Source organism: Manihot esculenta, chromosome 7 (genome assembly GCF_001659605.2).
Source record: "Manihot esculenta cultivar AM560-2 chromosome 7, M.esculenta_v8, whole genome shotgun sequence".
Classification (NCBI taxonomy): Eukaryota; Viridiplantae; Streptophyta; class Magnoliopsida; order Malpighiales; family Euphorbiaceae; genus Manihot; species Manihot esculenta.
The window spans coordinates 31111669-31138181 of record NC_035167.2 but is presented as its reverse complement, the minus strand read 5'-3'; the positions used below and the strand labels follow the sequence as shown (position 1 = coordinate 31138181).

The 26513-nt window shown below is 36.4% G+C and overlaps 1 protein-coding gene across 4 annotated transcripts in view; it reads right to left on the bottom strand.

The window, feature by feature from the left end:
- The window catches only part of LOC110618481 (two-component response regulator-like PRR37), a 47984-nt gene that overhangs the window by 1053 nt on the left and 20418 nt on the right, over positions 1-26513 (bottom strand). For 3 of the 4 annotated variants that reach the window (XM_021761619.2, XM_021761618.2, XM_043958356.1), the window contains 6 exons: positions 17360-17521; positions 17110-17243; positions 16630-16776; positions 11010-11190; positions 10485-10938; positions 9558-10395 (listed from right to left, as the gene is read on the bottom strand). In XM_021761619.2, the coding sequence (XP_021617311.1) occupies positions 9558-10395; positions 10485-10938; positions 11010-11190; positions 16630-16776; positions 17110-17243; positions 17360-17521 (1916 nt within the window). The remainder of the gene's footprint in view (positions 1-9557; positions 10396-10484; positions 10939-11009; positions 11191-16629; positions 16777-17109; positions 17244-17359; positions 17522-26513) is intronic. The other variant, XM_021761620.2, reaches the window with a different exon arrangement.

Genomic DNA, 26513 nt, shown 5'->3' with positions numbered 1-26513 from the left:
GCCCCATCCGAAACCGACGTGAGATTCAACATACCCCTTCACACTCACGATTATACTAGAACCTGACATATTTATGTACAAAGGTAATATTTGTTATCTATTACAATAGATATTACAATATAAATTGAGAGACCGTATCTAGAAAGGAAAGAAATCAAGCCTATGATCATGCAATCTCTAAAATTAAGCAACTAACACATCTATCAATATTTACTTCCTATATTAACATATTTACTTCCTATAACCTATAAAACTCCCTTCAAAGTTGGAGCATAAATGTTAATTATGCCCAACTTGTTACATATATAATCAACTCGAGTCTCATTCAGAGCCTTAGTGAAGATAACTCCTAATTGTTCTCCAGTTTATATCCTGTTGAGATTATCTTTTGTTGGACCTTCTCACGAACAAAATAACAGTCAACCTCGATGTGTTTAGTCCTCTCGTGAAATACTGGATTGGAGGCAATGTGGATAGCTGCTTGATTATCACACTACAACTTAGCAAGAAGCGAATTTGTAAACCCAACCTCTTCCAACAGTTGACGCACCCATAAGACTTCACATACGGCTTATGCCATGGCTTGATATTCAGATTCAGCACTAGAACGAGGGACCACATTTTGCTTTTTACTTTTCCATGAGACTAGGTTACCTTTCACAAAAACACAAATATCCAGTGGTTGACCTCCTATCAACCTTCAAGCCTGCCCAATTAGTATCAAAAAATTATTCAATATTTGAGTACCCATGGTTACCATAGAAGAAACCTCGTCCTGGAGCTCTTTTCAAGTAGCAAAATATATGTTCCAGAGTATCCTACTGAGCAACAGTAGGAGAGGACATAAACTGACTTATTACACTCACTGAATATGCAATATCAGGATGAGTCACCGTCAAATAATTCAGCTTGCCGACTAATCTTCTATACATTTCAGGATCTACAAATGGCTCACTGTTTTTTGTGGTAAGTTGAAGATTAGGGGTCATTGGTGCATTATAAGGCTTAGCACCCAATTTTCCGGTTTCTGCCAACAAATCAAGAACATATTTTCTTTGAGATAAGAAAATGCATTTCTTACACCGTATAACTTCGTTGCCCAAAGAATATTTCAAGGAGCCCAAATTATTTGTATGAAACTGTGTTTTGAGAAATTCTTTTAGAGATGTAATGCCAGCAACGTTACTTCCTGTGATAACAATATCATCCACATATACTACAAGCATAATTACTCCACTATCAAAATTTCTATAAGAATTTGTTTCAAGCCATAGAGGGATTTTCGAAGTCTACAAACCTTGTCTAACTTTCCCTGAGCAACAAAACCAGGTGGTTGCTCAATATAAACCTGCTCCTGAAGGTCACTATGGAGAAAAACATTTTTAATATCCAGTTGATGCAAAGGCCAATCATGTGTAGCTGCTAAGGAAATAAACAATCAAACAAATGAGAGCTTGGCAACTGGAGAGAATTTATCAAAATAGTTAATGCTATAAGTTTGAGCATAACCTTTGACCACTAAACGGGCCTTGAGGCGAGCAACAGATCCATCAGAGTTTATTTTCACTGCAAACACCCATTTACACCCAATAGCCCGCTTTTCTGAGGGCAAGGACATCAACTCCCAAGTACCATTAGTGTCTAGGGCCATCATTTCCTCTTCCATTGCAGCACGTCAACTAGGATAAGATAAAGTCTCAATAACAGTTTTGGGGATTGAAATAGAATCTAAAGCAGTGGCAAAACAATGAGAAGAAGAGGATAATTGACCATAAGAGACAAAAGACGAAATGGGATGAGTGCAAGTATGTTTACCTTTGCGAAGAGCAATGCGCAAATCCAAAATCAGACGATGAAGGATTAGTGGGAGAAGGATATGTCGACGAAGAAGTTGGTAGCGGAGCGGAGTCAGAGTCCTCTAAGCGTCTAGAATAAACATGATAAATGGAATGGCAACCTGGCACATGAGCGGAAGGTGCAGGAAGAGTCTAAGGAAAAAGAGAGCGAATAGTGTATAACAAGAGGTCATCTTCCTCCCCCTAGGTGTCATAAACAGATTATGGCGGAAAAAATGGAGTGGACTCAAAGAATGTTACATTAGCAAATACAAGGTACCGATTAAGATTAGGAGAAAAACAACAATACCCTTTTTGAAATCAAGAGTAGCCAAGAAAGACACAATTGAGTGATTTGAGATCCAATTTAGTAACTTGTGGACGAACATAACGAACAAAACAAGTACAACCAAAGATACGTGGCTCAATAGGAAACAAAGATTTATTGGAAAACAAAATATTATAAGGGATATCACCATGAAGGACGGAGGAGGGCATGCGATTGATAAAAAAAAGGCAGTAGATACAGCATCAGCCCAAAAGCATTTAGGTACTTTCATTCGGAATAAAAGGACTCTAGCTATTTCAAGAAAACGTCGATTTTTTCTTTCAACAACTCCATTCTGTTAAGGAGTGTCAACATAGGATGACTGATGAAGAATCTCTTTTTATGACAAATAAGATTGAAATTCCCCAAAAAGATACTCTTTAGCATTATCACTTTGCAAAATTCGAATGGAAATTATTGAGATTTTTTCTATAAATAGCCTAGATTTGTAGTGATAATTAGGAATATAATTATGTGATATAATTGGGATATGATTAGGCTATAATTAGGGAATTAATTTATTTTCTTACCTAGTACTCTTGTAAGTAGTATATATACCCCAATTGGCTTGAGAGGAATAATAAAGTATTTTCTCTCAAAGCTTCTGCTTTCTTCTTCTTCTTTTCATCATTAGTTTCATGGTATCAAAACCAAGAAACTTGGTTCACTTGTGAATGGCAGATCTACCACCTTGCTTTGGAGACTTTCTGGAAATCAGTTGGTCTCACCACCTAGCCCATCCTCCTTGCCGGCTTCCAATCGGCTTCCCGGTGAAGCACCGCCACCAGAACCGATGCCACGCACCTCCATGCCCTGCTCAAAGCAATCTGTCTCCGGTACACGCGTCGGCGCGTGAATCATCCTCCGGCGACCGTCTCACGCTGGCAACTCTTCCTCCAGCATCGCCTGGCGCCGGCGACTCCAACCCAGTAGGTTCGGTCACCTGCCTAGCCCGTCTTACGCCCTTTGTGAACAGTAGCATCGAATTTACTGTTCACAAGCACAAATCCTTCTTTTTTGCCAGATTTAGGTCCCTATTCAGTCCCTTGTTCCATAATCTCTCTTGACATGTTTGAGAAGCAGAACACCCTCAATACAGGTTCTGAGTCCCTTAAACCTTTCTTTTCAATTGCTAAGGTGAAGTTGCAAGGAAGTAATAACAGTCATTTACTCTCGTTGAGCTTGTTGAATTTTGATATTTGTACTAAAAGACATCAAGACATTAAATTCCTCGTATACTCTTTTAAAATCCATAAAATAGGAGGTTAGAGTTCTATTATTTTTCTCAGCTCGATTAAACACCTTACACACATTATAAATACGAGAAATATTCCCTTTACCAAAATAGAAAAACTCCAAATAATCTTTTAATTCTTTAACAAGTTCACAATGATTAATAAGGTTGATTACCTCACTATGAATAGAATTTCGGATCTGTGAAAATAATTGAACATCATCCTTCATCCAATTTCTCCTAGTTTCATTAATTGGAGGATCCTTGGTAAGATGATCATCCATTCCGATATTTCGTAAATAAATACGGATAGTCTTACTCCAATCCAGAAAATTAGATTCATTCAATTTGTGTTCTGTGATTTTAGTCATTACAGGAATCACCTCAACTATAGTGTTTTTAACTTAAGCCATGAGAATAACCAACCCAAAACAATAGCAACAAAAGAAACACACAATTAGAAACCAGGACGTGAACGGTACCAAAAACGCCTCCACCCAACACCCAAACGACAAACGAACCACAAATTTGACGAAGGGGCTGCAAGGCGACTTTGGCGAGGGTGACCGGAGCAGCAACGGACAGGACGCGCCTCCACGCGCCGGCAAGTGGGACGGCGTCAGAACCTTGTCGCAACGAGTGAAGAGCACTCGTCGGCCGGACACCCGTCGGCTCTTTAGGGCAGCTTCGCCGGGACTCCGGTGTTCTTCCTAGGTGGGGCTATAAGAGACAAATGTTATCCTAGATGGGTAACCCAAAAGAACAGGAGCCCTAAGTCTTCAAAAAAAAAAAAAACTCTATGGGAGAGAAAATTAAATTTCTACGGGAATGGTATGGCTCTGATACCATGTTGGAAGGTAATATTTGTTATCTATTACAATAAAGATTATAACATATTTATAAATGAGAAACCGTATCTAAGAAATGAAAGGAAATTAAGCCTATGATCATGCAATCCCTAAGATTAAAGGGCTAACACATCTATCAATATTTACTTCCTATATTAACATATTTACTTCCTATAACCTATAACAGGATTATACTGGAGCGTGACATATTTATGGGAGGTCCAATATTGGTGAGAGATTCTGATACCATGTTAAATTTGAGCCCGGTTTAACTCACCCCAAAAGCGAGATCAAGTGGGAGGAGTGCTTAAAACCCTTATAAAGGGCACATTACCCTTATCTCAAACCGATATGGAATTCAATAAATAAGAAAAAGAACAATTGAGAAGTTTTGTGTGAATTCCCTATCAAAGTATTTTTATATACAAATTACAAGACCTTGTTAAGACAACTCCTAAGAATCCTTGTTGACTTTTTTGCTAATTTCTAATGATATGATTTGATTACGAATTCTAGATATAAATTAAGATCCTTAATTATCTCTATAATTATTTACTTCCTATTTAGTTGTAATTTTTTTGTGTATAAATAATCATGTAAATCTCTTGTAAAGATTAAGAGCGAAATACAAGAATACTCCAACGGTCCCCCTGATTTGCAGGCTTAACGGCCGTTACGACCGTTACGTAATGGCTATAACCAACCGTTATGTAATGATAACGACCATTACCAGTAATTGAAATTCTTTTATATCCTTCCTCTTCTGCCTTCTATTCTCATTTTCATTAGTTTCTACACTTTTCAACAGCTTCAACTATATTTTTTAAGTTCTCTCTTCCCTTTCTCTTTCAAATTTCAATCTTCCCTACATATTTCTCATATAACCTTAGATCCATCATAAACTATTATATTTCCAAGCTTAATTCTTCTAAAAAGTTGGTTAAATTTATTTTTATCGATAAAAGTGTTAGTTTTGAGTTAAAATTGTATTTTGAGCTATTAGTTGACTCGATCTATAAAAATTATATTGATTTATTTTTCTTATTTTAAACTATATGATGTCTAACTTAAGTTAAATAATCAAATATTTCATGTATTTATGTTTATTATGCATTTGTGTATATTGTTCTGAATTAAATCTAATTAATATCATTTCATTTATGAACTTTGCAAATTTTTTTAAAAAATTTTACGTAGCGCCAAACCATTACCGTTACGTTACAGCTGTTACCGGCCTGTTTCCATTACTCGTTACTGCAAATGCGGCTGCGACTGCAATTTAAAACCATGATATGATCCAATTCGAGGCCAAATGTTGGGAAAAACCTTTTTCCTTCAGTAGAAGAGGCCCATGCCCATGTTCAACAAGAGGAAAGTCGCTAACATGGTATACTCTATACTGCACCAGTTGAAAAGGTTAGGTTGGCTACTAGTTTGAGCACACCGCAGCCTCCTAATTATGAGAGAGATCACCTGCATTGTGACTATTGTGGGAAACCGAGCATACCAAGGAGACTTGCTAGAAATTACATGGTCGTCCCACTAGAGGCTGTGGGGGAAAACAAAGTACCTCTAGAGCTCAAGCTAATTTATCAGAAACTGTAGACGAGCCCTTTAAGAAGACAACAGCTGTTGACTTCCTTTTCCCTAATGAAATTCAGTCTCAAGTGCCTCCTCTCTCATATTAACACCTCTTCCTCCTTTGGTGTCACATCTAACTTTGTAAAGTCAGATAATGCTTCCTCTCTTGATACTGTTCCATAGATTATTGATTCTGGAGCGAATAGACACATGACAGGCTTTTCTAAAGGTTTTCTCAATTATTTTCCTTCTCCAACTAAAGACAGAATCAGAATCACTGATAGCTCTTTTACTTCCATATCCGAAACAGGTTTTGTTATTTGTACATCCAATATTAAATTATCATCTGTCCTTCATGTTTCCTGTTTTCCTATCAACTTTTTATCTGTCAGTGCTATCACCAATGGTCTTAACTGTAAAATTTAATTCTTTTCTGATTATTGTGTTATTCAAAATCGAAAAGGATTGACAATAATAGACTGCATGATGACTTATACATGTTGTAAAGTGACCCAGGTTCTCCGATATCTCAAGCCTGTTTTGGAGAAAATAAGAATGTCAATCAATGGCATAGGGGCATTCATTATTTTTTATCTTAGAAAAGCTTTATCTTAGTTTGTTTGTTAGAACTCAGTTTGGTTCTTTATTTTGTGATGCTTGTGAGTATGCTAAGCAAACTATAACCTCCTATCCTTTGAGTCATAATAAAAATCAAATTTCTTTTATAACTATTCATTTTGATAAATAGGGGCCTACTCAAACTGTTTTATTATCTGGTAATTGATAGATTGTCACTTTTATTGATTGTTGCATTTGGATGACTTGGGTATATTTGGTTAAAGCGAAAAATGATGTCTTTTCTTGTTTTCAATCTTTGCACAAAATGATTTGTACTCATTTTAATACTAAGGTGAAAGTTTTGAAAACTGATAATAGAAGAGAATATATGAATAGTAGGTTTTCTAGTTATTTGGAGTCTAATGGAATAGTACATCAGACAAATTGCTCCTATACTAGTACACAAAATAAGATTGTTGAAAGGAAAAACTGGCATCTATTAGAGATAGTTTGATCTCTTTTGATCATCATGAACCTACCCAAAGCATATTGGGGTGATACAGTCCTTGTATTTGTTTATCTTATCAATCGAATGTCCCTCAAGGCCCTCGACTTTATGAGTCCTCTAAAGGTCCTACAAGGAAAGAATTTATAAATTGTTCCACTCAAAGTATTTGGATGTATTTGCTTTATCCATACTAGGACGGCGGAAAATTTGGACCTAAAGGTCCTTTAATGTGCGTTTGTTGGGTATTTTCCGATACAAAAGAATACAAGTATTATCACCCTCCATCCAGAAAATACTTTATAAGGATGTTACCTTCAGAGAAACTGAATCCTACTTCAGTACCACCCACTCACCTCTTCAGGGAGAGAATAATGAGAAAGAAGAGGTGATATCTAATTATGTGATTCTGAATGATCCAGTTCACGAGAGTTCTAGTAGTAGACAAAGGGAGACGTCTTATCAGAGGGAGAAAATTGGACGTTTGGATAAGTCAGATTTGAGGAGATATTCGAGGAGAGACAAGGAAGAAGAAACCATTATGCAGCCTACTCAGGGTCAAGAATCTTCCTCCTCTTTTTCTGATGAGTTATCCTCAACTCTTGAGATTTAGATAAACCCATTGCACAAAGAAAATGTGTTAGATCTTGTACTAAACACTCAATTTCTAACTTTGTTTCTCATGAATCCTTGTCTCCCTACTATAAATTATTTGCCTTATATATTTCCTCTATGCCTATTCCATAAGATTGCAATGAAGCTCTTAGAGATCCTAAATGGGAGCAATGATTGAAGAGATGAAAACACTAACAAAAAATGAGACATGAGAGCTTGTCTCTCTCCCACCCAGAAAGAAACTAGTTGGCTGTAAGTTGGTATTTACAGTGAAACACAAAGCTCATGGTACAATTGAACGGTTTAAAGCCAGATTGGTTGCTAAAGGTTTCACCCAAACCTATGGAGTGGATTATCACGAGATATTTGCCCCAGTTGCAAATATGAACTCAATAGTTCTGTTATCTTGTGCAGCCAACTTGGACTAGGACTTACAATAGTTTGATGTGAATAATGCATTTCTCTATGGAGACTTAGAGGAAGAGGTGTTCATGGATATCCCTCCTGAGTTGCTGATGAGAAGACCTTTGCAAACTAAAAAAGGCTTTATAAGGGTAAAGCAATTTCCTAAAGTTTGGTTTGACAGGTTTAATAGAGCAATGTTGATCATACTCTTTTTGTTAAACATCATTAGAGTAAGATCACCCTTCTTATTGTGTATGTTGATGATATAGTGGTAACAGATGATAACAAAGAGGAAATAACTCAACTAAAAAAGTTGTTGGCTCAAAAAATTTAAAATCAAATATCTAAGAAAGCTTTAATATTTTCTAGGTATTGAGGTGGTCAGATCAGAAAAAATAAATTTTTATTTCCCAAAGAAAGTACATTTTGGATCTTTTAGAAGAAATTGGTATGTTGGGGAGTAAACCAGCAGAATCTCCCATTAAAAGTAATCACAAGATGCAAGCAGAAACTGATGAGTTGGTGGATATTAGAGATTGATAGGGAGGTAGATTTATTTCTCACACACTCGACCGGATATAGTCTATGCTGTTAGCTTAGTCAGCCAACTCATGCATAACCCTCGCGAGACTATATGCAGGCTGTCTTTTCCATCTTGAGATACCTAAAGTGTGCACCAGGGAAATGACTTCTTTACTCCAAATATGATCATCTTCGAGTTAAAACTTTTACAGATATAGATTGGACAGAATCTCTTAATGACAGGAGATCAACCTCCTCCTACTGCACAATTATGAGAGGGAATCTCATCACTTGGAAAAGCAAAAAAACAAAGTGGTGTTGTTCGATCAAGTGCTGAAACAGAACACAGAGCAATAACCCAAGGAGTGTGTGAACTTTTCTGTTTGTAGAAATTATTGGAAGAGTTGAGATTGCTCGAAAGGGACAAGATAACTTTGTATTGTGACAATAAAAATTCACTCCAACATGACCGAACGAAACACATTGAGATTGATCGGCATTTCATTAAATAAAAATTAACAGATGGTGTCTTGAGCTTAGTTCATATGACTTCTACAGGACAGCTTGCGGATGTGTTTACTAAAGGACTTAACAATATGACCTATCACAATCTGACTTGCAAGTTGGGTATGTGCGACATCTATGCACCAACTTGAGAGACAATGTTGACTTATGTGTTGATTTCTAGTGATTTGATTTGATTATTGATTCTAGACACAAATTAGAATCTTTAATTATCTTTATAATTATTTGTTTTCTTTTTAGTTGTAATCCTTTGCGTATAAATAGGCATGTAAAAAGATTAAGAGAGAAATACAAACATATACTCAGAAATTCTCTAAATTCATCATAAACTACTGTTTTGTTAAAATTGGTTATGTTGTATTTATAAAAAGCGTCGGTGTCTTCCATGTTTCTGCCAATCTAACATTTTCTTGTGAAGTAATTGCTTTACAAAAAATAGCACCGCTTCACATATAATTGTGAGATAAGATGTATAAATTTCCTAAAGTTTGAGTTTTATCTATTCATGAAACAAAGTAATCGTACTTCCTTTAAAGCAAAGCATAGAAGCGAACTTTCTAAGTTTTTTTGTACTTGATTATTTTAATGCAATTTTATTTACCTTCTTATCAAAGCATCTCTGTTTTCTCTTCTGGCGAAATTTGTCCAAAGCAGCCTCTCTTTGTGCAGAACGGTTTTGATCAATTTTAATTATGCTCCCAATTCCACTTCCTGCTCTGAGTTTTCCAGCTGCCACATTATCTCTTTCTATGTTTGTTCCCCTGGGATTTAGAGCAATACTGCTTCCATTCAGTCCATTGCTTCCATGGTCACTTCCTGATGCACTCCCATTCAAACTGTAATTTCCAACACTGCCTATGGGTTTGTTCAACATGTTAGAGGACCCACACTGGGTAGCTGTGGCTGCCATAGCCTTCAATGATGAATCATCATGGGTGGTAAGCTGCTGCTGCTGCTGCTGCTGCTGCTGCTGCTGCTGCTGCTGCTGTGTGTTACGAACATGGTGATGGTGGTGATGGTAATGGTAATGATGATGGTGGTGTTCCAATTGAACCTGGTGGTTCGTGTCTCTTGCTTGAGTGAAACTGGTGTTAGAAAATGCATCATCTACCTTACCCTGCATTGTAGGTTGAGGGACAAGCATATGGCCATTCTGCACTGCCTGGAAAGCAGAAGAGGGATGTGGATCTTTAATAGTGGATTTGGGTGCAGGCTTATCATTGGATGCTGCTGGTTTGGTGAATGCATTATTGGTAATGGAACCCATGTCATTGTTGTTACTAGTGCCATTGGAATGCTGCTTGGGAGGGTTACTATTTGAGTTGGATTGAAAATTTTGCGTCGAGCCTGTTTTTAATGCCTCTGAACTATTATTAAGTGGAGAACAGCTGCCCGCATTCCCTGTTGGAGCCTGATTAGCAGTTGAAACAGCATTATACCTACATGACAATGACGATATTCTGGCTGTAAAATTTTGGTTATGTTGAAAAGGTCTAATGGTGAAGCAATCAGAATATAAAAAACATACCTTGAGAATGCTGAGAGGTCTGAATGTCTAAGAACATTTCGATCATGAGCACTGGTCCCGGTATCTCCAAAATCTCTAAGCCTCTTCAAACTAAGCTCGAGAGATGGGATCACATTATTTTCATCGACAACCTTATCTTTTTGATTGGACACCTTAGAGCTACTGTTTGGGATGTTAAACACCGTACTTCCTGTTTGAGGATCATTACTGTCAGTGATGACACCCATACCATCAGTAGCTCGGTTTCCCGAATCCCCCTTGGGTTTGTCACTGTTGATAGTCTCTAGTTGTGCTTTATCTATTTGCTCAACATTGTTCTTTGAGTTCATTTGAGGAAGTTTCTCTCCGTTATTACCCGGTACAAAAGCCACTTCTTTTCCACTTGAATGCTCAATCTGCAAATTTGGAATTCTAGGTACTCCAATGTCCAAGTCCTTGCCTATAACAACATTGCCTGAATGGATTGCAGAATAATTTCAAAAAAGTGAAAGCCGTTAACAATTTCTGCAAGCTAACCATGCATACCATGATCATCATCCTGCCCTTCACACTCTGTCATGGTCGCAGGCACCCAGTTGTTGCCAAATGCTTCAGGCCTTGAGTGTAGAACTTTGGCACAAGTGCTATCAGGCGGGGCAGCCACCTGGTCCCATGGAGACATTGGTTTTGGGCTGTCAACTTCTACGGGTCTTTTTGTCCAAGAGATCTGTAAAGATAAAAAATAATCATGCAGAAATTTCATGGCCTCACTATAGGATCCAACTTTGGTGTAGAAATCTGTCAATTATATTTCTTTACTGCCAAGTATGCACATATGCTTGCACTTGCAGACACAGATGCATGATGCGTTAATGGATCAATATATACACAAAAAGTTGCTCATCCTATAAGATTATAGTTGGCTACCTCTCATTTAACAATATCATAGCAACATAAAATTTAAGCATGACACTACCATCCAGGCATTTGTTGATTCTATCTAATACTAACAAACATACATAAATATAGCACAACAGGCATTGTATTTACGTGTTAAAGTTAAATTAGAAGAGAAAAAATACATAATAAAAAAGATTTGTGCGGTTTAGCTATGAGAGTTTACATCAAAGGACATAAAACCTCAAAGTGCTATATAACATAAACTTCCATATTTATAATAGAAGATCCATAATATATATGGCATGATACTATAAATTAAGGGATTCTCCCACTAAATGGGAATATATAATATCCCCAAATGGGAATATATGAAATTGTTAACTTATTTAGTGTTGACCAATATAGAAGTTCCTGATTAGGAGAATTTAGATATTTGGGATCCTAATTAGGCTTGATTATAGAGATTTTATATTTATAATAAATATTCCTAAAAATAGATTGATTTTGTGTGTATAAATACTCAAACCTTGTAAAAATCAATTCAATTGAAATAGAACTAAAAATTCCTCCCAAAATTCTTCATCGTGATTTAGGGTTACAATTCAATTTTGGATCATCAAAACCCTAGGCAACCAAATTTGGTACTCTCCTACCTGGGCTTATTTTTCTTCGACACTGCCACCTCCACCTCCAGAAGACTCGCCGCCTCCTTGCTGACCGTTACCCAGAAGCTGGTGCCATTCTGCCGGCGGTGTGTGTGTCACATGCCACCTACTGCCAGCGCGTGATGCTGTTTCCAACAGGATTTGTCTTCCGGTCTTCTGTTTCCGGCCTATTCAGCTAGGTTCTTGCTGAGTTGAGTGTTGATTGGGTATTTTTTTGTTGTTGGGCAGCCTCCTTCCCATTGTAGTGCTTGCTTTATTGTCTTTTACCTCATATGGCATACAAGAAAATGACCAATGGAGGTAAATGTGCTTGTGACAGTGCTTTCTCTTTGTCTCTCAATATTGCTCCATGAATTATTAATTCTAGTGCAAATAGACACATGACAAACTCTTCGAAAAGCTTCCTTAATTACCTTCCGTGTCTACAAAAGGACACAGTCAGAATAGCCAATGGCTCTTTCATTTCTGTGTCTGGAACTGGATCGATTGTTTTTACTTACAATATTAAATTATCATATGTTCTCCATATTCCTCATTTCTCTATTAATCTTTTATTTGTCAATGCTCTTACCAAAGCTCTTAACCGTAAATTTGAGACCATTGTGTTATTTAAGACCTTCAAACTGGCAAGTGTATTGACTATGGTAGACGGTACGACGACTTATATATGTTAAAAAGGAATCTAGGTTTGAATTCTCAATCAGGGAATGATATTGTGGCATTGACAGTTAGGATACCCATCCTTCTTTGTTTTAGAGAAACTTTATCCTGATTTATTTTCTAAGCCTTAATGTGGTTCTTTAGTTTGTGATGCTTGTGAGTATGCTAAGCATACAAGAGCCTCGTCCCTCAAGTAACAATAGGAGTACAATTCCTTTTGTGACTATCCACTCTAACGTTTGGGGACCTATTCAAATAGTCTCACTATTTGGTAATCGTTATTTTGTTACTTTTATTGATTGTTGCACTCATATAACTTAAATTTATTTGATAAAGGCAAAGAGTAATGTAGTTTCTTGCTTTTAATCTTTTCACAAGATGATTTATACTCAATTCGATGCTAAGATAAAAGTTTTGAGAACTGATAATGGCACAAAATTCTGCTATCGTACGCTGCCAATCTTGGCTGGGACCTACAACAATTAATGTAAAAATGCAATACTCCACAGAGACTTAGAGAAGGAAGTATACATGGAAATCCCTCATGGATTTGCAGATGAGAAAACACAAGGGTATACGGGTTAAAGAAAGCTTTGTATGGGTTGAAGCAGTTACCCAAAACTTAATTTGACAGATTTAGCAGACCTATGATTTTTTTTGCCTACCAACAGAACAATGCTGACCGTACTCTATTTATTAGATATCATAACAGTAAAATTACTCTTCTCATAGTCTATGTTGATGATAGAAAAAAGCTTTTGGCTCAGGAGTTCGAATTAAGAATCTAGAAAAACTTCAATATTTCCTAGGAATTCAGGTTGCCAGATCAAAGATGGGTCCTCCTTTATTTCTCAGAGGAAATACATTATGGATTTTTTGGAAGAAACTAGTACCTTAGATTGCAAACCAGCAAAAACTTTCATTGAGAGCAATCACAAGCTACAAATAGGGATAAGTGAATTAGTGGATGGCAGATATAAGAGATTAGTAGGCAGACTGATAATCGAAATTTGAGTCCAATTGGATCTTCCAACGAAGAAGTTGTTGGTAGTTGGCTTGAGCAATAGTCTCCAATCTCCTAGAATAAATATGAATAATGGAAGGACGAATAGTCGTTGGAACAAACAGGCTTGTAGAAGTTTGAGGTATAGACACTTGTTTAACAGAATATACTAATAAATAATCTTTTTGCCCCTGATTTTCATAAATGGGAGACATAAAGAAAAAAAGTATACTCAAAGAATGTACATTGACAGACAAAAAATAACAATTAAGGACTGAAGAGAAACATATGTAGCCTTTTTGAAGTCTAGAATAACCAAGGAAGGCACATTTAAGATATTTGGGATCTAATATAGTGATCTATAGACGAACATCTCGCATAAAGCAAGTACAACTAAACATACGAGGTTCGCAATGAATAATGATTTGGGCGGAAATAAGACAGAATAATGTTTATCACTATGAAGAACAAAAGATAACATCCGATAATTAAGAAACAAGATGTAGAAATAGCATTAGCCCATAATTCTTTGGAACTTTCATTTGAAACAGAAAAGCTCAAGCTACCTCAAGAAGTTGCCGATTTTTTTTCTTTTGGTAACACCATTTTGAGATAGTGAACTGTTTGAAGCTCCTAAAAGGTACAAAAGACTTATTGGGAAGTTGAATTATCTTGCAGAGACTTGTCCTGACATTGCATACAATGTTTATGTTGAATCCCACATCAGTTGTGGAAAGGGGTAATGTGCCCCTTATATGGGCCATAGACACTCCTCCCCCTTGAGCTAGCTTTTGGGGTGAGTTAGGCCTGTTCTGGGGATGTGCAATACCATGCTGGGAAAGATGTTGCCATGAAGATTGGGTGGGGAGTTGCTCGAAGGGCCGTTGTGTGTGGGATCACCATTCCTGCACACCCTGGTCGGGGGCTAGAGTCGCTCCCCTGATGAGCCCAAGGCAGGGCGAAACCAGTTAGCGTGGCAAGACTCCTCGATAGACTGAACTTGGCAGGTTGTAACCTCGTTGGGGCCTGTCCAAGTGCCGCATAGGCGCAATGCTCAAGAGCGCCTGTGACACGTGGTATTAGAGCCTCCCCATCATCCGATGTTGGGCCTCCCATAAATGTGTCACGCACCAGTAAAAATTCTGGGCGTGAGGGAGGTGTGTTGAATTCCACATCGGTTGTGGAAAGGGGTAATATGCCCCTTATATGGGCCATACGCACTCCTCCCCCTTGAACTAGCTTTTGGGGTGAGTTAGGCCTGGCCCAAAATTTAACAAATTGTATTGTGAGTCAATTCATGTTTTCTCCAACATTTAATCACTAGGCAGCACTAGAAAAGATCTCATGCTATTTAAAGGGAGCTCCAGGACAAGGTTATTATACTCGAACCATGGACATTGTAATTTTGAGTATTTTTTCGATGCAAATTGGGCATGATCAAAAGCTAATAAAAGATCTACTACACAGTATTGCATTTTTGTTTGGGTAAATCTTGTGTCATGGCAAAGTAAGAAGTAAAATATGGTTTCTCGGTCTAGATCTATGATCAATCAATATGTGAGGTAGTTTGGATATATCAGTTATTGAATTAGCGGGGTGGTCTTAAATTCTTCTTGCCAGCAAAGTTATGGTGTGTGCACAATTGTGGAAGGAAATGTTATCACTTGGAGAAGTGGTGTTGCTCGATCGCATGTTGAAACTGAATATAGAGTGGTGGCCCAAGTTATGTGTTAACTTTTGAAGTTGCAAAGGTTATTATAGGAACTGAAATTGTTCGAGAAGGACAAGATAATTTTGCATTGTGACAATAAAGCCGCCATCAGTATAATACAAAATCTAGTTCAACATGACTGAAAGACGCACATTAAAATTGATTGACACTTCAGTAAAGAGAAAATAACAAACAATGTCTTGAGCTTAGTTCATGTGACTTATAACGGGCAACTAGCTAATGTGTTTACTAAATGACTTAACAATAGGACCTACTATACTTTGATTTGCAAGTTGGACATGTGCGACATCTATTCACCAACTTGGGGGAGTGTTGGCTTATCCTTGTGTTGATTACATGCTAATTTGATTGTTGATTCTAGGCATACATTAAGGATCCTTAATTGTGGGAATTGATCTTAGAATTATTTGTTCCCTTTTTTGGTTGTAATCCTTTTGTGAATAAATAGTCATATAAATTAGCAATTTTGGAAAGATCAAGAGAAAAATATAAGAATACACTAAGAAATTCACCAAAAACTTCACCAATACTTCAAAATCTTACACTTTTCACTTATAGTAGTATAAGGAATAAATTATTATTTTTCAACATAATTATTGGTGTATCATAGGAAAAAGGCCTAAGCATTATCTAGTTATTGTCTTTTGTTGGATTATACTGAAAAGCATTTGAGTATTAAAATGTTAAAAGGTTTTTCGAATTCTCTCTTTTTTTTTTTGCACCATAAGTTACTTCTAGTTTTCGCGGGAGAAATAGTATTCTTAGTTTCTCAATATAAGTTTATGCCTTGAGAGCTTTTAGGGGGTGTCTTTTTTAAGTGTTTGGCCTGGAGACTAGAAAGCATGAACTTTTTTGCTCTCCTTTATGGTTTTTGCTTATATTTGTGCGTTGGGTGGTGTATGAGGATAATTAACAACTAAGTACATGAATAAAGTTTAACATAACATACATGAAAATCACGAGAAACAGAAATTGAAAGATCAAACTAATTGCAAGCTTGTTCATAAGCAATAATTGCACGGGTGCTACTTCCATAAATAAACTGCAGGACCAAGGTACTGCGCGGGTGAGCTACTGCATAAAATAGTTTAGTCACATTGAAGCAACTAAAAGATCAAAATACTTGCAAGAGTGTTCACAAGTATTGAAATCAAATGAATGAAACTCAAAGATCAAACTATCTGCATGATTGTTCATAAGTAATACCTGAGTGCCACTTCCATCTCTCGCGTTCAAACCGGTGTTTCCAATATCATCCTCATCATTGCTGCCAGTGTTGTTGTCTGACTCTGCACTTTTTGACTTCATGGGTTTTTGAGTCCATACACCGCTTTCACTCCCACTACCACTAGACTGATGAAAGGATGAATAGTGAATCCAAAACAGAATAGCAAACTTTTGCACTTTTATTTGATCCTATATCCATGAGTAGTAAATGAATAATGGAAGCATAAGCAAAGAAAACAATGGTATAAAGCTTCTGAAATGGCAACAGTTGAAATTTAGCTCACAGTGCAAGTAATTAAAAGAAAAAGGGAAGGGAACTCGACGCCATATTTCAGTTAGAATTGCTCCACATATTGACATTTCCATACATATACAAAGAGAACAGATCTGCAGTTCAGAGTGCAAAATTGGTCCCCAACAAAGTTTCATACATAGAGTGGGATAACTATAGCAACTCACGCTGTGGCATTTTCTCCAAACGTGCTGCCAAAGGTTTTTAAGCTCATTCTTTCGAATAGGCTTCACTAAAAAGTCAACTGCACCCTTTGACAAACACTTAAAGACTATATTCATGGAATCATGAGATGACATCACTGCACATAAAACTCACCAGGTGTAGCAGTTAAAAGTATCAATTTGTTAAGAAGAATGTGGTAAAAAGTGTTAGTTTTCAAATGGACGAAACATAAAATAGAGGAAATATACTCACTAATCACAGGAACATTCTTGCAAGTTTTGTGGTTCATAATCTTGCATAAAAGGCCAATGCCTGATAAACGAGGCATGACTACCTCGGTTAAAACCAGATCAATATGATTGGTTAGAGCTTCTAGAAGCTTCCAAGCTTCAAGACCGTTTGCTACAGCTGTGACTGCCAAAATGTAAAAATAAAAATAAAAACACAGTAACTGTTAACTTCATTGATTGGGAAAAGAAATAGCAAAACAGGGAAGTACCATACAGAATACTTCCAAGTAAAAACTCACATTAGCAATCCAAAAAGGTAGCTCATATTGAAAAAGATGAAATCTAAGTATGATACATCTTAAGGAAGGCCTCTTAACAAAATTGTATAATAAAGAAAGAAAAAAAATACTTTACGTTATATAATTAGAGAAATGAACACCTATTTAGGTTGAGCATGAAATACTGATAAACATCCTATTAGAGCTTCAACTCAAACAAAAATTTACTAGAATTAGTTTCAATTATCCATTGAGTTTTTGAAGCTCCTAGTAGAGAAAAACCAAACAGAACCACTTCTCATCATGCAGCATAAAAATTTATGAAAAATGCTAGTCAATGTTTGCACTGAAAGAACTCAAGTTGAATTTCTAGCTCTCAGAGACTTCTTACAGCAAAATCCGACTGAAAAGATGGAAAGCAAATCGACACTCCATAGTAACAATGAAATTCACTTCTCTACCACTGTCAAGCTAACACTATCTTCACTGGACGTACAATAATGCGTGGTACTATGATGAAGAATTGGAAACACCAGCCAAGTTAAGTTTCCTTAAATAATGTATATAAACATTTTGTGGGTTTGCTATTTGTTGCGCCTAATATTTAGCAATTCTTAGGAGCTCTCTATTTGAACTCAACATATGTTACTTGGAACTGGAAGGAACACCATGCTTATGGCACAAGCAGGCTTCTCAAGAACTAGAATCAGCATGCTAATTTAGCAATTCATGAGAGTAGAATAACGAAGGCAGAAACACAATATTCTTAGGCGCTGCTGGTGCAAAACCATTTAAATTACACATATTTCTTGAATTTTGTTTCTTTGTGGAATAACCAATGCAGAAACACAACATTCTGTGATATGATACTGAAATATTGCGCATTAGAAAATCACAAGATTTAGGGCAAAGAAATATGTAGAGGATTGTACTATAGAGCATCAATTTCAGCAATTGCATAAGAAAATCACAAGATTTAGGGCAAAGAAATATGTAAAGGATTGCACTATCGAGCATCAACTTCAGCAATTTTTCCTTTTTTTATGCTGGAATATAAAACCAAAGTAATTCTTTAACCAGGTTTTTTGTGACCTAGATTGTGTTGATAATATGACAGCAATGTCACAAGGAGAAGGAAAGTGGAATCATCAAAGCAATGCAAATAGGGAATCCTTTAGTTGGAATATCAAAAGAATCACAAACAGCAACAATATTTAGGGTTCCAAGATAAAGCTTCTTAAAAAGGTTGCCCCAATATAAATCTTTATAATAATTCCATTAGAAGCCTAATAAGCAATATTGGCCAGTAAATTATTTTCCTTCGCACATAACTCACTTGGGATGTATTTCTTAATGGACACAAATATCCACCATGTAAAAGGTGACCAATATCATCATAAAGATGCACATCTAATCCTTAGCATTTATCTCTTCCTAGTCACTAATACGGAGCACTTAAGCCATCTTATGACCATGAAAAGCCATTTGCAATGCTCTAACAACTGGGAATAAATGATTGCCTTGACTAACTTTTTTATGAATTACATCACCACTAAAGAAATATTACTTCTATTCTAAGAAACAATATCCAACTCCATTAATGGACTAAAGAATCCTTATCCACAATTATATTTGGCTTAACTCAAGGATTGTGCAAAGTTCAGTTCCAAAATTATATCATTTATTCAATAGAGTCCAAATATTGAATAACTCTATTAGTTATAGCAGATTATAGTTTATCTGCAACAAACAGATTGCATTCATCTAGCAGTTTCTTACCTCTATTATCTTATCTTAGTAGTTTGTTATTAGATTTCTATTATCTTATCTTGGTAGTTTCTTATCTAATAATTTCTTGAATTGAACTTCTACTTTAATTAGAAGTAGAATCATTGTATGAACCTCTACTATATAAGAGGTTTATTTTATTCAATAAAACAAGCAGATTAATAACAAACATATTTCATATTTAAGACTATCTCATTAATGAGTCTAAGGTGTTAAGAGCTCCTTCTTATTATCAATCGTCTCGTGACGTGATTCATAACCCGAGATCATAATAAATTGCAAAATAAAAAGAGATATTTTAAGAAGTTGCAAAATAAAAATCAGAAGACTCCAACTGATAATATTGTTGCATCTAGCAACTATTCTGGGAACATTGTCATGATCTCAGCTGATGAATATGCTCAATATCAATCACTACTGAAAGGGTACACTTCAGTCACTACTATTGCTGATACAAGTAGAACATGCCTCATTTCCTCTTCAATTAAATGGGTCATTCATTCGGGTGCTATGGACCACATGATAGATAATGCTCATACATTCTCTAATTTTCAATCTCATAAAGCACTTTCACATAGCTAAAAGGTTGCAATATAATGTTGAGTATTCCAAGACTGTTAAGCCTACTTCTTCCATCACTCTATCATCCATGCTAAGTCTATTCAATCTTGCCTTCAATTTAATTTTTGTGAACAAATTTACCAAAGATCTAAGTTGTTGTATCTTATTTTTCCCTGATCATTGTATTTTCTAAGATCTTGTGATGAAAAAGATTATTACTACTAGTGAATACAATATCCCGACCACTCGCAATTTGTTATGATATGTTGAAGAATTTTGGGAGGAATTTTTTATTCTATTCCAATTGAATTGATCTTAACAAGGTTTGAGTATTTATATATAAAGAATCGACCTAAATTAGAAATATTTATAATAAGAATAAAATCCCTTAAATCAAGGCTGATTAGGATCCAAAGATTTGAATCCTCCTAATTAGAAACCTTCTATGTTGGTCAACATTCCCCCTCAAGTTGGTGCATAGATATCACACATGCCCAACTTACAAACCAAGATATGATACGTCTTGTTGCTTAGTCCTTTGATACACACATGGAAGTCACATGATCTAACCTCAAGGCACCATTTATTAACTTCTCTTTAATGAAGTGTCGATCAATCTCTATGTGCTTCGTTCGATCACGTTGAACCGGATTGTGAGCTATACTGATAGCAACTTTGTTGTCGCAGTATAAGACGAGTTTGTCTCTCTCCAATAATTTCAATTCCTCCAACAATCTCTGCAACCATAGGAGTTCACAAACACCTTGCGTCATCGCTCTATATTCTGCCTCAGCACTTGATCGAGCAACAATACTTTATTTTTTGCTTCTCAAAGTGACAAGGTTTCCTCCCACAAGTATACAGTACCCACTAGTCGACCTTCTATCATCAAGGAATTCAGCCCAATCTGCATCTGTGAATGAATGTATGAATGAATTTATGCAAAGATGATCGTGTTTAGAGAATAGAAGACCTTTTTCAGGAGCAGACTTCAAGTATCGCAAAATGTGAAAAACAGCTTGCATGTGAGACTCACGAGGATCATGTATAAACTAATCGATTAAGCTGACTACTATGCTATGTCTGGTCGAGTATGGAAAAGATAAATCAGTCTGCCTACCAACCTCTGATATCTGCCCATATCCACTGATTCACCAATCCCTGCTTGTAGTTTGTGATTGCTCTCAATGGGAGTTTCTGCTGGTTTGCAACCCAACATGCCAGTTTCTTCTAAAAGATCCATAATATATTTTTTCGAATAAATAAAGATTCCTTTCTTTGACCTCGCAACCTCGATTCCTAGAAAATATTACAGGTTTCCTAGATCTTTAATTTCGAACTCCTGAACCAAAAGCTTTTTCAATCGAGTCATCCCCTGTCATTACTATGTCATCCCCTGTCATTACTATGTCATCAATATAAACTAAGAGTAATTTTACCCCTGTGATGTCTGATAAATAAAGTATAGTCCGCATTACTATGTTGAAAGCCAAAAAAAAATCATAGCTCTACTGATTCGATCAAACCAAGCTCTGGATGGCTACTTCAACCCATACAAAGCCTTCTTTAGCCTGCACACCTTGTATTTTTTCATTAGCAAATCCAAGAGAGATTTTTATATACGCTTTCTCCTCCAAGTCTGCATGGAGGAATGCATTTTTCACATCAAATTGTTGTAGATCCCAGTCAAGGTTGACAACGCAAGATAGCAATACTCTGATTGAGTTCATTTTGGCAACAGGAGCAAATATCTCCTGGTAATCCACTCTATAGGTTTGAATGTATCTCTTGGCCACTAGTCTAGCCTTGAATATTTCAATTGATCCATCTGCTTTGTATTTCACAATGAACACCCATTTACAACCAACAAATTTCTTTCTAGGTGGGAGAGTGACAAGCTCCCAAGTCTCATTTTTTGCCAGTGTTTTCATCTCTTCAATCATTGCTCCCTTCCATTTAGGATCTGCAAAAGCTTCCTTCCAATCCTGTGGAATAGACACAGAGGAAATAGACAAGACAAAGACTTTATAGAATGAAGACAAAGAATCATAAGAGTGAAAACTAGAAATAGAGTGCTTTGTGCAAGATCTAACTCCTTTTCTTTGAGCAATTGGTTTATTTAGATCATCAAGGGATCAAGGTTTAGAGATGACTCACTAGATGGAGAAGAGGAAGATTCATAACACTGAGTAGGCTACACAATGGCTTTTTCTGCTTCTGTTTTGTCTCTTCTTGAATATCTCCTTAAATCTGATTTATCCAAACGCTCAAGTCAATCACTAATAGTCTCCCCGTTATAACAGTCTCCTAATCACCAATAGTCTCCCCCTGTATAGTAGTCTCCTCTAGAGTTAAATGTTCTGAAGTTATAGGACTAGGAATCATCTCTTCTCTCTCATTGTCCTCCCCCTGAAGAGGTGATGGGATAGTACTGAAGCAAGATTCAATCTCTCTAAATGTAACATCCATCTAAATGTAACATTCATACTGACAAAGTATTTTCTAGATGGAGGGTTTTAACACTTATAACCCTTCTGTGTGGGAGAGTACCCAACAAACACACATTTAATAGCCCTCGGATCGAGCTTCTCACCTGTTCTAGTATGAACAAAACACATACATCCAAATATCTTTGGTGGAACAATATAAGCATTTTTCCCTTGTAGTACCTCTAAAGAGTTTTTAAAGGCAAGAACTTTAAGAGGCATTCTATTAATGAGATAAGCTGCGACTAAGACTGCATCTCTCCAATAGATTTTTGGAAGGTTCATGGTGAAAAGAGAGATCGAGCTACTTCCAACAGGTGTCTATTTTTTCTTTCAACAACACCGTTTTGGACACTAGTATAAGGATAACTAGTTTGATGCATTATCCCATTAGACTCCAAATAAGCAGAAAAACGGCCATCCATGTACGTTGTACCGTTATCAATTCTCAAAACTTATATCTTGACATCAAATTGAGTACAAATCATCTTTTGAAAAGATTGAAAGCAAAAAATCACATCACTCTTTGCCTTTATCAAATAAACCAAGTCATGCGAGTGCAACAATCAATAAAAGTAATAAACCAATGATTACCAAATATTTAGACCATTTGAGCAAGTCTCCAAACATCAGAATGGATGGTCACAAAAGGGATCATACTCCTATTGTTATTGGAGCGATAAGAGATTCTTCTATACTTAGCATACTCACAAGTATCACAAACTAAAGAATCACATAGAGCCTTAGAAAATAAATCAGGATAAAGCTTCTCTAAAACAAAGAATGGTGGGTGTCCTAACCATCGATGCCACTGCATGATTTCCTTATTGACATCCTGAATTCTTTCAAAAATAGCCCAAGGTGAATTCAAACTCAGATTCCCTTCCAACATATATAAGTTATCGTGCAGTCTACCATTACCAATCCTCTTTCTAGTTTGAAGGTCCTGAATTACACAATGATCAGGAAAAAATTCAATTCCACAGTTAAGTGCTTTGGTGAGAGAACTAACAGATAAAAGATTAACAGGGAAACAAGGAACATGAAGAACAGAGGATAGCTTGATATTTGGAGTATAAATAATAGAACCAGTTCCAGATATAGGAGTGGAAGAACCATTTGTGATTCTGACGGTGTCTTTTTGTAGACATGGAAGATAATTAAGAAAGCCTTTAGAGGAGCCTGTCATACGTCTATTTGCACCAAAATGAATAATCTATGGAGCAGAATCAAGAGACGAAACAAAAGCATTATCAAAATTCCTTACATTACCCACACAAGTCATTGCTATTTCAAGAAAAAACCGCCTTTTCTATCAAAAACAGTGAAAAAATAATGTTACTGAAGAAAGAATTACTATTCACGGCAAAAAAGTCACGGGTCCACACAGGTTAGAAGCGCAACTTGAAGGCGAGTCTACCGAAAAGGATTGCCGTCAAAAAAGACCACCAGAAAACATCACACGCGTCGGCGCGTGGGAAAAATGCAGAATCTTGTGAAGGTGCGTGGCTTTCCGGTGTCGGAATTGGATGGCTGGCCAGTGACGGTCCGGCAACCTTGCTGGTCGCGACGGTGAGATAAAAAAAAAGGCTAAGAGAAAAAATGAATTTAAACCCTAAAATCAGGAGAAAAGCTCTAATATCATGAAGAATTTTGGGAGGAATTTTTTATTCTATTCCAATTGAATTGATCTTTACAAAGTTTGAATCCTCCTAATTACATAGCATAATTAGAGACATAATGTTAGGAATCTGATTCTAAGATTGACTTTAGGAGATTGATTGTATTTCCACTTAGAATGGTAGCCTATATAAAGATGATAATTCTACCTATGTCACGCCTTTAGCTCCAAACTGACCACCAATTGTTCAAGTTTACTCTAGAAGAGATACGACCAAGGATTCATGTTCCACTAGAGTCTTCTTCGCTATTGAATCTACTATTGAGTGACCATGACCTCCCCATTAGCCTTCAGAAAGGTAAACGCCAATGTAAGTCTACTTATTGCATCTCTTCTTCTACATATTCAGATGATGATTCTACCAATATTCCGCCTTCACTCCAAACCGACCGCCAATTGTTCAAGTTTACTCAAAAAAGATACAATTGATCATATATGTCTTTCACTAGTCTTTTTTACTATTGGATCCACTATCGAGTGCCTTAACCTACCGATTAGCCTTCGAAAAGATAAACATCAATGTAAGTCTACTTATTCTATGGCCAATTTTGTTTCATATAATCACTTGTCTCCCTTGACTGGTTCTTTGAATGTTTCCTTAGACTCTATTTCTATACCTAAGACAGTCAAAGAAGCTCTATCTCATTCTAGTTGGCATACTGCAATGCTTGAGAAGATAAAAGCTCTAGATGATAATCATACATGGCACCTAATAGATTAACTATGGAATGCAAATAGGTTTTTACAATCAAAGTCAATCCAAATTGTTCTATGGCTCGCCTCAAAGCTAGGCTTATAGCTAAGAATGTGCGCAAACTTATAGAGAAGATTATTCACACTTTCTCTCTTGTGGCTAAATTAATTTATGTTCAGCTATTCACATCCATAGCTGCCTTTCAGCGTTGGTCCTTACATCATCTGGATATCAGGACTACATTGCTTCATGATGATCTCCAAGAAGAAATATATATGGAGCAACCACCTGGATTTGTTGTTCAAGAGGAGTATGGAAAAGTTTGGCGTTTGAAAAAAATCCTTTTTATGGTTTGAAGCAAAGTCCTCATGAATCTTCCAAAAAGGATATCAAGACTACATTGCTCCATGATGATCTCCAAGAAGAAGTATTTATGGAGCAACCACCTGGATTTGTTGTTCAAGAGGAGTATGGAAAAGTTTAGCGTTTGAAAAAAATCTTTTTATGGTTTGAACCAAAGTCCTCATGAATCTTCCAAAAAGGATATCAAGACTACATTGCTTCATGATGATCTCCAAGAAGAAGTATATAATTGTTGTTCAAGAGGAGTATGGAAAAGTTTAGCGTTTGAAAAAAATCTTATTATGGTTTGAACCAAAGTCCTCATGAATCTTCCAAAAATCCATTGGGAGATGTAGTTTTAACTGCAGCTTATCTCATTAATAAAATGTCTCTCAAAGCTCTTACCTTTAAAAGCCCTTTAGAGATGTTGTAAGGCAAAAATGTTTACACTGTTTCACTAAAGATGTTTCGATGCACGTGTTTTGTTCATACTAGGATATATAGGAAGCTTGATCCAATGGCTTTTAAATGTGTGTTTATTGAGCACTCTTCCGCACAAAAGGCTTACAAATGTTACCGCCCTCCATCTAGAAGTATGGATGTTACGTTTAGAGAGACTGAATTTTACTTCAGTACTATCCCACCACCTCTTCAAAGGGAGGACAACAAGAGAATAGACGATTTTTTAGTCCTATAACTCTAAAATGTTTTAGACTAGTCTATACTATACAAGGGGAGACTATTGGTGACCAAATTGGGCGTTTGGATAAACCAGATCTAAGGAGATACTCAAGAAGGAGCCAAAATAGAAGCAGAAAAAGCTATTGTGCAGCCTACTCAGTGTTTTCCTCTTCTCCATCTGGTGAGTCATCCCTAAACCTTAAACCCATTAATAATCTAAATAAACCAATTGCTCAAAGAAAATAAGTTAGATCTTGCACAAAGCACTCTATTTCTAACTTTATCTCCATCCTATAGAGCTTTTGCCTTATTTATTTGAATCTTTTTCTCTATCTGGTGAGTCATCCCTAAACCTTGAGTCTATTGATAATCTAAATAAACCAATTACTCAAAGAAAAAGAGTTAGGTCTTGTACAAAACACTATTTCTAACTTTCTCTCTTATGATTCTGTCTCCATCCTATAGAACCTTTGCCTTGTCTATTTCCGTTGTCTATCCCACAAAATTGGAAAGAAGCTCTCAAAGATTCTAATTAAAAGGGATCAATGATTGAAAAAATGAAAGCTTTGGCTAAAAATAAGACCCAGGAGTTGATCTCTTCCACCTAAAAAAAGCCAGTTAGTTGCAAATGGGTGTTCACTATGAAACACAAAACAGATGAATCA